The sequence below is a fragment of the Pipistrellus hanaki genome (assembly GCF_964339955.1).
Source record: "Pipistrellus hanaki genome assembly, contig: scaffold_39, whole genome shotgun sequence".
Taxonomy (NCBI): domain Eukaryota; kingdom Metazoa; phylum Chordata; class Mammalia; order Chiroptera; family Vespertilionidae; genus Pipistrellus; species Pipistrellus hanaki.
This window is the reverse complement of record NW_028182294.1, coordinates 329,275-344,134: the sequence shown is the minus strand read 5'-3', so window position 1 is coordinate 344,134 and position 14,860 is coordinate 329,275. Positions and strand designations below refer to the sequence as shown.

General features: G+C 64.0%; 1 protein-coding gene across 2 annotated transcripts; it reads left to right on the top strand.

Moving 5' to 3' along the window:
* The first annotated feature begins 670 nt into the window (after positions 1-670).
* On the top strand, positions 671-14,511 carry LOC311615948 (uncharacterized protein). 2 transcript variants are annotated; one of them, XM_084907090.1, is made up of 10 exons: positions 671-754; positions 3,131-3,230; positions 5,083-5,208; positions 7,443-7,557; positions 8,629-8,693; positions 10,509-10,613; positions 11,122-11,160; positions 11,584-11,615; positions 12,439-12,702; positions 13,436-14,511. In XM_084907090.1, exons 1-10 carry the CDS (start codon positions 686-688, stop codon positions 13,565-13,567), a joined length of 1,047 nt encoding a protein of 348 aa, XP_084763216.1. In that variant the 5' UTR covers positions 671-685; the 3' UTR covers positions 13,568-14,511. The 2 variants fall into 2 exon arrangements, with proteins under 2 accessions (XP_084763216.1, XP_084763217.1); XM_084907091.1 differs by lacking the exon at positions 11,122-11,160.
* Positions 14,512-14,860: the final 349 nt, after the last annotated feature.

Sequence of the window (14,860 nt, the reverse complement as noted above, 5' to 3'; positions counted from 1 at the left end):
GGTGGGGGTGGGGCGGGGGTAGGGGCGCGGGCGCAGGGCGGGGCGCGGGGGCGGGGGCGCGAGCGGGGGGGGGGCGCGGGGCGCGGGGGGGGGCGCGGGGCGCGGGGGGGGGCCGGGGCGCGGGGGCGGGTTCGCGGGGGGGGGGGCCGGGCGCGCGGGGGGGGGCGGCGGGGGCGCGGGGGGGGGCGCGGGGCGCGGGGGGGGGTCGCGGGGGCGGGTCGCGGGGGGGGGGCCGGGGCGCGGGGGGGGGGGCGCGGGGTGCGGGCGCGGGGTGCGGGCGCGGGGGCCGGGGCGCGGGGGGGTGGGGTCGCGGGCGCGGGGGGCGGGGCGCGGGGGGCGGGTCGCGGGGGCGGGTCGCGGGGGGGGGGCCGGGTCGCGGGGGGGGGGGGGGGTCGCGGGGTGCGGGCGCGGGGCAGCGGAAGGCGGGCGGGAGGAGCGGAGGCCCTGGTCAGAAGGGGAGCTCCCCAGGTTTCCCTCCCCACTGTCCTTGTTGTGGGTGGGCGGGTCAGCCTCGGGGCCCACGGGAGCCAGCCAATCAGCCTCGGGGCCCACGGGAGCCAGCCAATCAGCCTCGGGGCCCACGGGAGCCAGCCAATCAGCCTCGGGGCCACCTCAGGGCCAGTCCGCCTCCGGCGGGAGCCGGCGGAGCTCGCTCGCCATCGGCTTCCATTCAGTCAGATCCCGGATGATGAGGTCGCGGCTGCAGCTTCTGCTCTTTCCGCTCCTGGTGCCGGCCTGGGAGAGGGCGGCCTGGGTGAGGGCGGCCTGGGTGAGGGCGGCCTGGGAGAGGGCGGCCTGGGAGAGGGCGGCCTGGGTGAGGGCGGCCTGGGTGAGGGCGGCCTGGGAGAGGGCGGCCTGGGAGAGGGCGGCCTGGGAGAGGGCGGCCTGGGTGAGGGCGGCCTGGGAGAGGGCGGCCTGGGAGAGGGCGGCCTGGGTGAGGGCGGCCTGGGAGAGGGCGGCCTGGGAGAGGGCGGCCTGGGAGAGGCCGGCCTGGGAGAGGGCGGCCTGGGAGAGGGCGGCCTGGGAGAGGGCGGCGAGGGCGGGCCTGGGAGAGGGCGGCCTGGGTGAGGGCGGCCTGGGAGAGGGCGGCCTGGGAGAGGGCGGCCTGGGTGAGGGCGGCCTGGGAGAGGGCGGCCTGGGAGAGGGCGGCCTGGGAGAGGGCGGCCTGGGTGAGGGCGGCCTGGGTGAGGGCGGCCTGGGAGAGGGCGGCCTGGGAGAGGGCGGCCTGGGTGAGGGCGGCCTGGGTGAGGGCGGCCTGGGAGAGGGCGGCCTGGGAGAGGGCGGCCGGGCGCGGGGCTGAGAGGGCGGCGGTGGGAGCGGGTGCGGGTGGGTGAGGGGGGTGAGGCGGCCCGGGTGCGGGGTGGGCGGCGGTGGGAGCGGGTGCGGGCCGCCCGGGAGGGGCGCGGCCCCGGGAGGAGCCCAGGGGCAGCCCGGGCGCAGCGTGACCGCCCCGCCCCCTCCTGTGCGGCCCGGGCGGGGGTGCGGGGGGAGGGGGCCGGGGGACTGTGGGGGGAGGGGGGGCGGGGGGCGGGGTGTGGGGGAGGGGGCGGGTGCAGGTGGAGGAGGGGTCGCTGACAGGTGGGCCTGCGGACATGGCGGCCCCCAGGGTGTTTAAAGGCTTCCTTTTCTTTTAAAAAACACTTTATTGGTTTTTCACAGAGAGGAAGGGAGAGGGGTAGAGTTAGTAGCATCCTCGAGAGAAACACCCATCAGCGGCCGGCCGCAGCCTGGCTGGTGGCTGGTGGCGGCACGGGCACCTCCCCCGCCCCCCACCCGCGGGCTGGCGCCCCTGGGGCAGCTGGCGCCGGGCCGAATCCTGGGCCTGGGGGGGGCCTCCGCCATCCGCAGAGGGGCGGGTGGACATCCCGGTCCGTAGAAGTAACTCCGAGAGGAAAAAGGAAGCGGTCATGCGGTTTCACTGTTTTCCTTTTTCTTTTATTCCTCCTCCTCCTCCTACTTTTTTCTTTTTTGTTAATCCTCACCCAAGGATATTTTTTTTACATTTTCAGAAGATTAAAAAAATTTTTTTTTTGAGAGACAGTGGGAGAGGGGAAGGGCGGGGGAGAGTGAGGGAGAGAGAGAAACATCTATGAGAATGTACACGCCCCCACCTGGGGATGGGACCCAAAACCCAGGTGCATGCCCTTGACTTGAATTGAATCCATGCTGACACTGACCACTGAGCCGCACCGGCCAGGACTAGCCGGCTAGTTTCCCAGTGGGTCCTTTTGTATGGCCTGAGGATGGCGATAGAAATACCCCACGGCCCTCGGCAGAGAGGGGCTCCCCCCCCCCCCCGCTTCTTGGGGTGTTGATTGACAACTGTTCTCGGGGTGCTTGCCTGCCTCGCATGCTCACCTGGAAGTCACCACTGCCCCCGGTGATTCCCGGGGACCCTGTGGGGCGTTGCTTTGAAACTATGGAAACATTCTTCCGTGCGCTCTCCCTTCATAATGGTGGTTCTTACCGGGAACCATGTCTCCCTGCTGTTTGCAAGCTGTGTTTCCTTCTTTTTAAAAATGTATATTTACCAGTATCGCCCTAGCTCAGTGGTCGGCAAACTCATTAGCCCACAGAGCCAATTATCAACAGGGCAACGATTGAAATTTCTTTGGAGAGCCACATTTTTTAAACTTAAACTTCTTCTAGCGCCACTTCAAAATAGATTCGCCCAGGCTGTGGTATTTTGTGGAAGAGCCACACTCAAGGGGCCAAAGAGCCGAATGTGGCTCTCGTGAGCTGCGGTTTGCCCACCACGGTCCTGGCCAGGATGGCTCAGTGGATAGAGCGTCAGCCTGTGGATTGAAGGACCCCTGGTTTGATTCTGGTCAAGGGCACAGGCCCGGGTTGTGAGCTCGATCCCCCGTGTGGGGCGTGTAGGAGGCAGCTGATCAGTGATTCTCCTCATTGATGTTTAGAGAGAGAGAGAGAGAGAGAGAGAGAGAGAGAGAGAGAGAGAGAGAGAGAGAATGAATATCATGGATCAGTTTGCCTCCTGCACACCCCACCGGGGATGGAGCCCACAACCCCGAAGTGCTCTGACTGGGAATTACACTGTGACCTCCTGGCCACTGAGCGGTGCTGGCCGGGCCGAGGCTCTGCCTAAGCCCGTCTCCCTGGCTGATTTCAGGCGGCCGCGGCAGCCAGCTCGGAACCGGAACCGGAACCGGAACCGGGTGACCCCAACCAGCATGCAGCCACGAGCCCCTCTGACCACCTCTGTGCGGCTGGTGAGTGAGCAGCCGCGTCCCCGAGCCTTCACCTATGCCTTCTGCTGCCTGCCCGGGAGGACTCAGCCCCTGGCCCGGAGGGAGGACTGAGCCCCTGGCCCGGAGGGAGGACTGAGCCCCTGGCCCGGAGGGAGGACTCAGCCCCTGGCCCGGAGGGAGGGAGGGCTCAGCCCCTGGCCCAGAGGGAGGGCTCAGCCCCTGGCCCGGAGGGAGGACTGAGCCCCTGGCCCGGAGGGAGGACTCAGCCCCTGGCCCGGAGGGAGGGAGGGCTCAGCCCCTGGCCCAGAGGGAGGGCTCAGCCCCTGGCCCGGAGGGAGGACTGAGCCCCTGGCCCGGAGGGAGGACTCAGCCCCTGGCCCAGAGGGAGGACTCAGCCCCTGGCCCGGAGGGAGGGAGGGCTCAGCCCCTGGCCCAGAGGGAGGGCTCAGCCCCTGGCCCGGAGGGAGGACTCAGCCCCTGGCCCGGAGGGAGGGAGGGCTCAGCCCCTGGCCCGGAGGGAGGACTCAGCCCCTGGCCCGGAGGGAGGGAGGGCTCAGCCCCTGGCCCAGAGGGAGGGCTCAGCCCCTGGCCCGGAGGGAGGACTCAGCCCCTGGCCCGGAGGGAGGGAGGGCTCAGCCCCTGGCCCGGAGGGAGGACTCAGCCCCTGGCCCGGAGGGAGGGAGGACTCAGCCCCTGGCCCGGAGGGAGCGAGGGAGGGAGGGAGGGCTCAGCCCCTGGCCCGGGGGGGAGGGCTGGGCCTCTGGCCCTGAGCCTCCGGCGCCCCGGGCTATGGTGGGTGGGGGGAGCCTGGTGGGCGGGCCTCTCCCAGCACTTACCCGGCTGCACCGGCTCACCGCCCTCCCCCTCCGCACCGGCCTGGGGCTCCGCTGACAGAGGGACGCTGCTTACTCAGCCGGAAGTGGGGGTGTGCCCAGGCTCCCTGCTCCCCAGGAAGCCCTGTCAGGAGCCCGTCCCGTCGGGCAATGATGGGCACCCAGGCCCACTCAGGCTCATTCCGTCTCCGAACCAGCCCCCAGAGCAGTTGGGAGCCCCAGCTTCCAGGGCCTGCTCTGCCCGCCCTCCAGCCGCGTCCCCTCCTGCCAGTCAAGGCCAGAACCCGGGCCCCTGGAGCCTGGTCACACCCTGCGGCCCCCACGCCCGGACCCCACTGCACAGACAGTGGACCACATGGTCAGTGAGCCTGCCTTCAGGGGTCTCCTCTTTGTAGGGGCCGACCACACCCCTGCTCCCCTCACCCTCCACCCCCACTCAACCCACACCCACCCCCACTGTACCCGCCTCCTGTCAGCCAGGAGCTTCCTGGGGCTCCCCAGCTCAGGGACTGAACCCCCAGCCTCCGACCACTCACCTAACTCCCATGCACACACGCCATGCACACGCTGCACCCTCCGCACGCACACGTCTGAGCGGGCACACCCACAGGCGTGACGGAGACAGCCGGTCCCACACCAGCCGGAGGGGCCGTGTGCGAGGCGTGGCTCTGGCTCCAGGGCGGCCTGGCAGGCGCGGGGCTGCGGGCTCCTGCGGGCGTGGCCGGGCTGCCCCGGGAGCTGCAGAGCGCCCCTGGTGTCGGCGTGGGGTAGATGTTGGCTCCAGTGTGCACGCCCGCACCCCTCTTAGCCGACCTGCGGGATGTCCGTAAAGGCCCAGGGGTGAGGCAGGTCCCGGTTCCTGGGACACATGTAGCCGAGGCTCAGTCCAGAACATTTCAAGGCGACAGGAGGCCAGGGTTGGCGCTGTGCGAAGGGAGGGGCCTGGCCTCGGACCAGGAGGGGTCGGTGCCAGGCCCCACCTCACCTCTGTGCCCCCCCCTCCTACCCTCTGTGCCTCCCTCTGTGCCTCCCTGCCTCAGGCCACTACCTCACGGAGGACTGCTATATGGGCCGGGCCAGGATGTGCTGTCCGTGCCCCCCCGGGACCTTCCTGAGCCACCCCAACAAGGCAGCGTCCTGCAGGCCGTGTACCCCGTGCAGGAAAGGTAAGCGGGTGCCGTCAGGCGTGGGGTCTGTCGGGTAGAGCACCCCACCCCCTGGACCTGGCGGGCGCAGCCCACAGGGAGATGGGGGGCAGGGGCGCTGGGCTGCGGAGCGCCCTCGGGGCAGGTGGCCGAGCGAGGGGCCAAAGCGGCCATGGAGAGGACGCAGCGGCGCACAGGACCCGTGTCCAGGATGCAGGCGCCCGCCCGTCGGTGCGGAAGGTGGAAGTGAGCTAAAATAACAGCAACAGCACGATGATGACCACAGTAACATAAGTGAAGTGCGGAGACAAAGGCATGGCAGCCAGGACGCGGCCCTTGGGTGCGGGGCCCAGTGCGTGTGTCCTCCGTGCTCCGGGCCAGGGCACAGTCTAGGTTGCTGGTACACTCCCCAGCGGGGAGCGTGCAGGAGGCAGCCGGTCCGTGTTTCTGTCTCTCTCCCGTCTCCCGGGAAATCAGCGTGGACAGCCCTGGTCGGTCGGGCTCGGTGGGTGAGGGTCAGCGGAGGACGGAGGGCGCGGCTCACACACCTCGGTGGCAGGCTCCATCCCTGCTCGCAGTTGGGTTGTGGGTGGGCGGCATCTCATCACTGTGTCTCTCTCACACATTGCCATTTCTCTCTCTGACTCTCCCTTCCCTTCCACTCTCTCTAAAAAAAAAAACAGCGGGGCCTGGCCACATGGCTCAGTGGTTGAGCATCAACCAGTGAGCCAGGAGGTCATGGTTCCTCCCGGTCAGGGCAGATGCCCAGGTTTCAAACCCCCGGTAGGGGGCGGGCAGGAGGCAGCCAGTCTATGATTCTCTGTCCTCATTGATATTTCTCTCTCCCGTCCTTGCTGAAATCAATAAGGATATACACACACACACACACACACACACACACACACATATATATATATATACACATATATATATATTTATATAAAGAGTAATATGCAAATTAAACATCACTCCACTCCACAAAGCCACGCCCACCAGACAGGGTGAGTATGCAAATAAACCCCAACCAAGATGGCTACAGCCACAGAGAGCAAAAGGGAGGCATTGCCTCAAGCTTTCCGCCTGCCCTTGCCGGCCTAGGCCTTCACTCAAGGCTACAAAGTTTCAGTTGTAGAAGGTAAACAAATCCGCCTCGGAGCAAGGGGGGGGGGCCATGGCTGGCCTGCAAACCACACAGGCTCTTTGCTCAGGCTGCCCCACGTCCCAAGGGAACCCCCACCCTGATCCGGGACACCCTTCAGGGCAAACCAGCTGGCCCCCACCCATACACCAGGCCTCTATCCTATCTAATAAAAGAGTAATATGCAGATTAACCATCATTCCAACACACAATATGTCTGCCCCCATGTGGTCAAAGATCCTGTTCCTATGTGGACACAAGATGGCCACCATAAGATGGCCTGCAGGGGAGGGCAGTTAGGGGTGGCCAGGCCGGCAGAGGAGGGAAGTTGGGGGCAAACAGGCTGGCAGGGGAGCAGTTAGACATCAATCAGGCTGGGATGGGAGTGGTTAGGGGGTGATCAGGCTGGCAGGCGAGCAGTTGGGAGCCAGCAGTCCTGGATTGTGGGAGGGATGTCTGACTGCCCATTTAGGCCCAATCACACTGGGATCAGGCCTAAACGGGCAGTCGGACATCCCTTGAGGGGGCCCAGATTGGAGAGGGTGCAGGCTGGGCTGAGGGACCACACCCTCCCACCCCCAAGCACCAATTTCTCACGTGATTTTGAGGTGCATGTGGGGGGCGGGGACTTGACTCGGCCCCGTGGTGAGCCCCAGATTCTGACAGGAGGAAGGTTTTCTTTAATCTCTGACACTTCTATTTTAGAGAAAGGGCAAATACCAATATTTAATTATTTCCTCTAATTAATCCCCTTTTAATGTGCACGGAGTTACCGGTCTCAGTAAACATGTAATTAAGAGAGAAAAGAGAGGGTCTCTGAGCAGTGGAGAGGTGGCCTCTCACATCCCAGAGCCGGGGCCGCCGGGGGGAGGGCGGGGGAACCCTGCCCGACGGGAGACGGGGATGGGGGCGCACGGGGAGAGACACGGGGCAGCGGGTGGCGTCCCCACGGGCCCAGGCCACCCCGCCCGCCGCCCGCCGCCCGCCGCCGTGGACGGGGCCGCTCCCGTGTGTCAGCGGCCGTGTGCGCCGTGTCCACTGGCAGGGAAGGCGGGTAAAGGGACACAGCGTCCCCACGGAGACCGCCCCGGTGCCTGAGCCGCCTTCCCGCCCGCAGACCAGGAGATGGTGCGTGACTGCACCCCGACACGGGACCGGCAGTGCCAGTGCAAGCCCGGGGAGTTCTACTGCGACTCGGGGCGCTGCCCGGAGGCCTGCCACCGCTGCACCAGGTACCGCCCCCGCCCGGCCTGGCAGACCTGCCCCGGAGGCGCCTGCGGAGGGAGGCGAACCCCTGGCCTGGCTGTGTCCCCGGGCCGCCCTGGGCCGGGGCTCCGTCCACCCATGGGGCCACCGCTGCTCCCCTCAAAGCTCAGGGCCCCGAGGGGGGGGGGGAGGGCGGGGCTGTGGGGGAGCAGAGGCCCAGGAGGGAGGCAGGTGGGAGCCATGGACGGTTCGGAGGGGCAGCTCCGGGCAGGGGAAGGGCCTGCTGGGGAGACGTGACAGCGGGATAGCCGCTAGCAGAATGGCTCCCTTTTTAAAATAAATAGGTTTCGCCGAAACCGGTTTGGCTCAGTGGATAGAGTGTCGGCCTGCGGACTGAAAGGTCCCTGGTTCGATTCCGGTCAAGGGCATGTACATTGGTTGCGGGCACATCTTCAGTAGGGGGTGTGCAGGAGGCAGCTGGTTGATGTTTCTCTCTCATCAACGTTTCTAGCTCTCTATCCCTCTTCCCTCCTTTCTGTAAAAATCAATAAAGTATATTATAAAGAAATAGAATAAAAAATAAGTCAATGGGTTTTAATTGATGTCAGAGAGGAAGGGAGAGGGAGAGAGAAACGTCAATGATGAGAGAGAATTGCAGGCTCCCTCTCCTGCCGGGGCGGGAGCCTGCAACCCGGGCCTGTGCCCTCCCGGGAACCGCACCGTGACCGCCGGGTCCTAGGCCGACGCTCAGCCCTGAGCCCCGCCAGCGGGCAGAGCAGCGCACTTTTGTGAGGCGCGTTGTGGGCCCTTCAGTGCGACTCAGACCAAGTAGAGCCGTGGCCCTGGGGCCCAGCTAGTCCAAAGCAGGGGCCACCTGCAGGTCTGGTTCGATCGGGTCCGGCTTCTCTCCACTCGCTCGCCTGCCTGGTTTCCATGGGCTTCCTCTCGGGGCTGCTCCCTCTCGGTGCGGTCCTCAGAGCCGCACCCCGGGGCCCCGACTCCCCGCTGTGCTCTCAATGGTCCCGAGCCGGTGGGCCCTCGGGGAGGGGCCGGCCTGGCCGGGCAGTGATGCTGGGTCCTTCGCTCCTTCCTCTCAGCTGTCCCGGCGCCACCCTGCATAACTGCACCGCCACGAAGGACACCGTGTGCGCTGCACAGCCAGGTGAGCGGACTCTTCCACGGGCAGCCGCCTCTGCACAGGGGCCCGGCCGGCTCCGGGCCTGGGGTCAGTGCTCAGCTCTGCCCCGGAGGAATGAGGCTGCCGGCGGGAAGTGGTGGGTGTGCGTGGCTTTGTTTACTTATTTTTTAATTTATTCTTTATTGTTCACGTTATTACAATTGTTCCTCCCTTTTCCCCCCATAGCTCCCCTCCACCCGGTTCCCTCTCCACCCTCTGCCCTTACCTCCCCACACTGTCCTCAGCCATAGGTGCACAGTTTTCGTCCAGTCTCTCCCACACCCTCACACCCTTCCCCCCCTGAGAATTATCAATCCACTCCCATTCTATGCACCTGATTCTATTATATTCACCAGTTTATTCTGTTCATCAGACCTTAAATTCACTTGATTTTTAGATTCACTCGTTGATAGATAGGCATTTATTGTTTATAATTTTTACCTATATCTTTCTTCTTCCTCTTCTTAAAGAATGCCTTTCAGCATCATATATAATAAAACGGTAACATGGAAATTGACTGTTACTCCAACACACAAGATGGCTGCCCGCATCGCATGTGGACACAGGATGGCCACCACAAGATGGCAAGCAGGAGAGGGCAGTTGGGAGGGACCAAGCCTGCAAAGGAGGGCAGTTGGGGGTGACCGGGCCTTCAGGGAATGGCAGTTAGGGGGGACTCAGGCCTGTAGGGGAGGGCAGTTAGGGGTGACCGGGCCTTCAGGGAATGGCAGGGGGGACTCAGGCCTGCAGGGGAGGGCAGTTAGGGGTGACCAGGCCTTCAAAGGAGGGCAGTTAGGGGTAAACAGGCTGGCGGGGGAGCAATCAGGCTGGCAGGGGAGTTGTTAGGTGTTGATCAGGCTGGCAGGCAGAAGCAGTTAGGGGCAATCAGGAAGGCAGGCTGGCGAGCAGTTGGAAGCCAGTAGTCCTGGATTGTGAGAGGGATGTCCAACTGCCCGTTTAGGCCCGATGCTACTGGGATCTGGCCTCAATGGTCAGTCAGACACCCCTTGAGGGGTTTGGTGGTGATGAACTCCTTTAGCTTTTTCTTATCTGTGAAGTTCTTTATCTGACATTCCATTCTGAATGATAGCTTTGCTGGGTAGAGTAATCTTGGTTGTAGATTCTTGCTATTCATCACTTTTGAGTATTTCTTGCAACTCCCTTCTAGCCTGCAGTGAGAAATCAGCTGACAATCACATGGGTGCTCCCTTGTAGGTAATTAACTTTTTTTCTTGCTGCTTGTAAGATTCTCTTTGTCTTTTGCTCTTGGCATTTTAATTATGATGTGTCTTGGTGTGGTCCTTTTTGGGTTCCTTTTGTTTGGGGTTTTGTGCGCTTCCTGGACTTGTAAGTCTATTTCTTTCACCAGGTGGGGGAAGTTTTCAGTCATATTTCTTCAAATAGGTTTTCAGTATCTTGTTCTCTCTCTTCTTCTGGCACCCCCATAATTTCGATGTTGGTTTGCTTGAAGTTGTCCCAGAGGCTTCTTACACTATCTTCAACTTTTTGGATTCTTCTTTTTCCTGGCTCTGCTTGGTGCTGTAATGTCACCAGGGGGAAACCAGGCCCCCGAGCGGTCTCAACAGCTGGCTCCTGGGCTGGCCCTGCCCTGTCCCTCGGGCCGCTGTGGCCGGGCCTTCCCGCAGTCACCATGGGGTCCTCTCCTTCGGGCGTGGCTGCCTCACCAGAGCCCCACCCTGGACACGGGCCTTCGCCCCTCTCCTGGGAGGGCGGCCCCTGCAGGGGTGTGACCCTCCGTGAGGGACACCTTACCTGCTGCAGCGCTCTCTGTGCCCCCAGGACCTTCAGCCTGTCCCCTCGCTGTCAGCGCCTTGGTCGTGTCTGTGGTGACCCTTGTCATCGTCGTCGCCTTCATCGCCGCCGTCGTCTGTTGGCGGAGAGGAGGTAAGCGGAGGAGAGCGCTCGGGAGGAGCGGGCAGCAGCCTGGCCAGAGCCCGGTGGGTTCCTGGCCGGCCTTTCCCTTAGAACGCCGCTGCGCCCACTTTCTTACCCACTTTTATTCGTTTTTATTGATGTCAGAGCGGAAGGGAGCGGGAGAGCGAGAGAGAAACATCCACGAGGAGAGAGAATCACGGACCGGCTGCCTCCTGCACGCCCCCACCGGGGATGGAGCCCGCAGCCCGGGCCTGTGCTCTGTCTGGGAATTGAACCCTGACCTCCTGGTTCATAGGTCAACCCTCAGCCCCTGGGCTGCACCGGCCGGGCTGGGTTCACTTTCTAACTCGGGGCCTGTGCCGTGTGCTGATGCCGCTGACCGGGTGCAGGCTAAGACCTCGGCCACGCGGCGGCTGCAGACGGCGGGCATGGGGGGCACATGGGGGGAGGCTGGGAGAGCCTGGGGGGCCGCCGCCCGGGGCCGTGGGGGTGGGGAGGGCTCGGAGGACGCTCACAGGGGTGCGGCTTCCCCAGTGGGTGTGCCGTTTCACCAAATGTGAGTACTTTCCCTGCGGTGGACGCTCAGCCTGTGCCTCTCAGAAGCCCGTGTCCTGCTGGTCCCGTTCCCCCCCGCCCTCCGCCACCCCTCCTCCACTGTAGCTCATTCTCCAGTGTGACGGGGTTGGGGGGGGCCTGTATGTGCCACATTCCCGCCAACTGCACCAGCTCAGACAGCTCCTGTGTGCTGGCCCACCGCAGGCCCGGGGGTGCCCGGGCGGCGGGCTCTGGGGCTGGGCGGAGGCCGAGGCCGGGACCACTTGGCCTGGGGGCGGAGGGGAGGCCTGGACGCGATGGTGTCACTGGCGGTGGAGGGCCAGCCCGCCGCCTCTGGCTGGGTCAGGGCGGACGGGCCTCAGTGACCCACGGCATCGGCGGTGGCGCCTGTGCCTCACCTGCTTCTCTCCCGTCTGGTTTTCAGCGGCGTCGGTGGAGCCCGGCAGCCATGGCCACGTGAGTGTCTCCCTGGACTTCCCGGCGGCCTGGAGGGCAGGGGAGACAGCGGGCGGGGAGGCCGAGCCCCGAATGTGTGCCGGAGGGGCCCGGCACGCCCGGGCGGCCGTGTGGAGACGGAGGCACAGGGCCGAGGGCTTCTTACGGGTTTCCCGGGCTCTCAAACAGCAGCTATTGTCCGGACCGGGCCAGCAGCCCACCCTGCGGGGGCCGGTGGGGCTGCCTAGAGGCCCTGAGGGTCTCCCGCCCCAGCCCGCCGCCCCCGAGGGTGTCTGCTCGGCCTCTGCACTCCCCCGCCTCCTCCCTGGTGTTGCTCTGAACGTCATCACAGGGGCCTCCGCACCCGGCGGGGCCTCCGGGGCGGCAAAGCCCCCATTTCCAAACGAGGCCCCGTCACAGGCCCGGGGCGGGCGTGGGCACATCTTTCTGCGGTCACCATTCAGCCCTGTCTTTAAAAAAGTTTTTATGGGTTTCAGAGAGAGGAGGAGAGAGAAACATGGATGATGCCCCGGCCGGTGTGGGTCAGTGGATAGAGCGTTGGCCTGCAGACTGAAGGGTCCCGGGTTCGATTCTGGTCAAGGGCACTCAGCCACTGGCCACGCCGGCCGGGCGCCACCTGGTGTTGGGCCCGTGCTGGAACCTGAGCTCATGGGGTGTTTTTCTCTAAAAGGCGCAGCCCCTTTGACCCTCAGGCCACGCGGCCTGTCCCTCCGCCCCCCCCCCCCCCCCCCACACACAGAGTGTCTCGGGGGGCTGGGCCGCGGCTCCTGTCACACAGGAACGGCTTGTCCTTTAGTCACTTGGCAACATCCATCTCGTCCAGAAGCTGAAAACCATGGACCCTGAGAGCGGCCTCCAGGCCCCCAACGCGGAGACCACACAGCTGCTGAAGGAGGCCTCCACCCCAACGCCCGGGACCCAGACCCGCCCGGGACCCTCAGCCGACCCCAACCCCGACCCCGACCTTGACACCGACACCGACCTGGACCCTGTCCTCGACCCCGACCCCGACCTTGACACCGACACCGACCTGGACCCTGTCCTCGACCCCGACCCCGACCTTGACACCGACACCGACCTGGACCCTGTCCTCGACCCCGACCCCGACACCGACACCGACCCCGGGGCAGGAGTGGAGCTGCAGGTGGAGGTGGAGGTGGAGATGGAGGTGGAGGTGGAGGGAGGCAGCCGGGAAGCCCCAGAGCCGGCGCCCCCGTCTCCTGCTGCCGCTGCGCCTGGGGCCCTGGCCTGGGCCGAGGCAGCCGCCGGCCTCCGTCCCCCGGAGCAGGTGAGGGGCCTGGGCGGGCCTGGGGGACAGCGATGCACCCCGTCTCTGCCGTCTCGGTCACGCGGCGTCCCCCCTGCCAGTGCGTCTGTCCGTCACAGGGACCCGCCGTGCTGGGCCAGGGCCTCCCGCTCCCTCCTTCCACCTCAGCCGCCTTCGCCCTCGGGGGTTAGGCCGCCAGTATCTCTGGGGACAGCACTCCCACCACAGCAGTCCCACCCCACCTGCTATCCAGGGACAGGGGCCCCGGGGGCCACGGAGAGGCAGCGAGTGCCCGCCGGTGCCGCCCTGGGAGTCGTGGCAGGAGGGCCCTGCTGCCAGGGCTGACACCTGCCCACCCCCCACCTCACCCCGCACCTCGGAAAACCCGTTCCCCTGCCCCAGGGTGCCGACTCCCAGATCCTGGGTCCCCTCTGCCAGGTCATGGGCTGCCGGCTGCGGGCTGGGGGCAGGCAGGTGGGGGGCCGCGCCAGGTCCTGGCCACACGCACCTTCCGGAGTGTGAGGCCCGTCTTCCTTCTGATTTCCCTTTTCAGCTGCCCGATAGGCTCCCTGGTGAACTTGAACCTCAGGCCCCAGAATGGGACCAGAGCCTCGTGCTGGGCTGGAAGGAAGTGGCTGCGGGACCCGTGACCTTCGGTGCCCTGCATCCTGTGGCCGTGCTGTGAGATGCTGCTCGCTGGAAGGCCCCGCCGGGAGGGAGCCAGCCATTTGTGCTCCCGGCGGCCTGCACACCACCAGAACCATCTCAGATCACTGACCAGCTACCTCCTGCACACCTCCTACTGAGGACTGAGCCCACAACATGTGACCTTGACCAGAATCGAGCTCAGGATCCTTCAGTCCATAGGCCGGTGCTCTATCCTCTGAGCCATGGTCTGAGACCCTTTTTAGGTGCCTTACTAAGATGTTCTTTTAGCCGAAGGTTGTGACTTAATACATCCTTCGACACCTGAAGGACGGAGGCGGAGGGGGAGGGGGTGGCGGGGAAGAGATCAACCAGAGACCTCAGTGCACCGAATCCTGCTTTCCCACCAGAAGTGATGTGCACGGAATTCGTCCCTTCCAGCCCCAGAGGACACTCCTATTATAACCTTTTTATATGCAGCTCATGTCTTTTTATAGTTGAAATATAGTAACAACCATACTCAGGTAAAAACTGCTTTTTGAATTTTAACCCCTCTAGTCTGGCTCCTGCACCTGATTAAACACAGGATATTTACCTCAGCTTCCAGGTGGAGACCTGGAGGCTAAGGCAGTTTTCCCTTGCCTGGGACCAGGACCACAGGAGATTGATTCCCACTGACTCAGTAACCTTCAGAGATAGACACTGTAGATAGCCTCTGAACTCTGCTTCTGTGTTATCGGCCATTGCAAGATAGGGCCACATTCCAGTGTCCAGCCGGATGTGACTGGGAACGACCCTGTCCCCAGTCTTTAGAATGTAGTCTTTAGGATTTGGAATTCAGAGCAAAGGAAAATTCTTGTGGTTTAGGCTTTTAAAAAGACTGCCTACCTCTGAAATGGTGAGGTCGTGTGGAGTCCACCTGCGTGTGGTGCTCTTGCGGTCCTGGCCAGTTTTTCAATAAATCCTTGCCTGTGTTTTAATCAATCTTCAGCCTCCGGTTGTCTTATTCTGAACCCAGGGTTCAACCCCACAACACAGTTTATAAGTAAACACTTTGAAAACAAAAAGGACATAATATGTTGGTGACAATTTAACCAAAAGGAAGGGAAATGTACAGTAAAAAATGTTCCCAGGACCACCCCCGGAGGTGTTAACAGGGACACTGACTCCGTGGCGCATTCTCTCTCGTTTTCAGGGTGAGAAGCTAATTGTTCACGACGGAGACAGCCAGCGTTGAGGTTGCACTGGGCCTGGGTTCTGCTGTCCCTGAGGGGGGGTCTAGGCTCTTTCCCCGCTGGCTGGGGAGGAGGCAAACCATTTGCTCTGAAGTGTC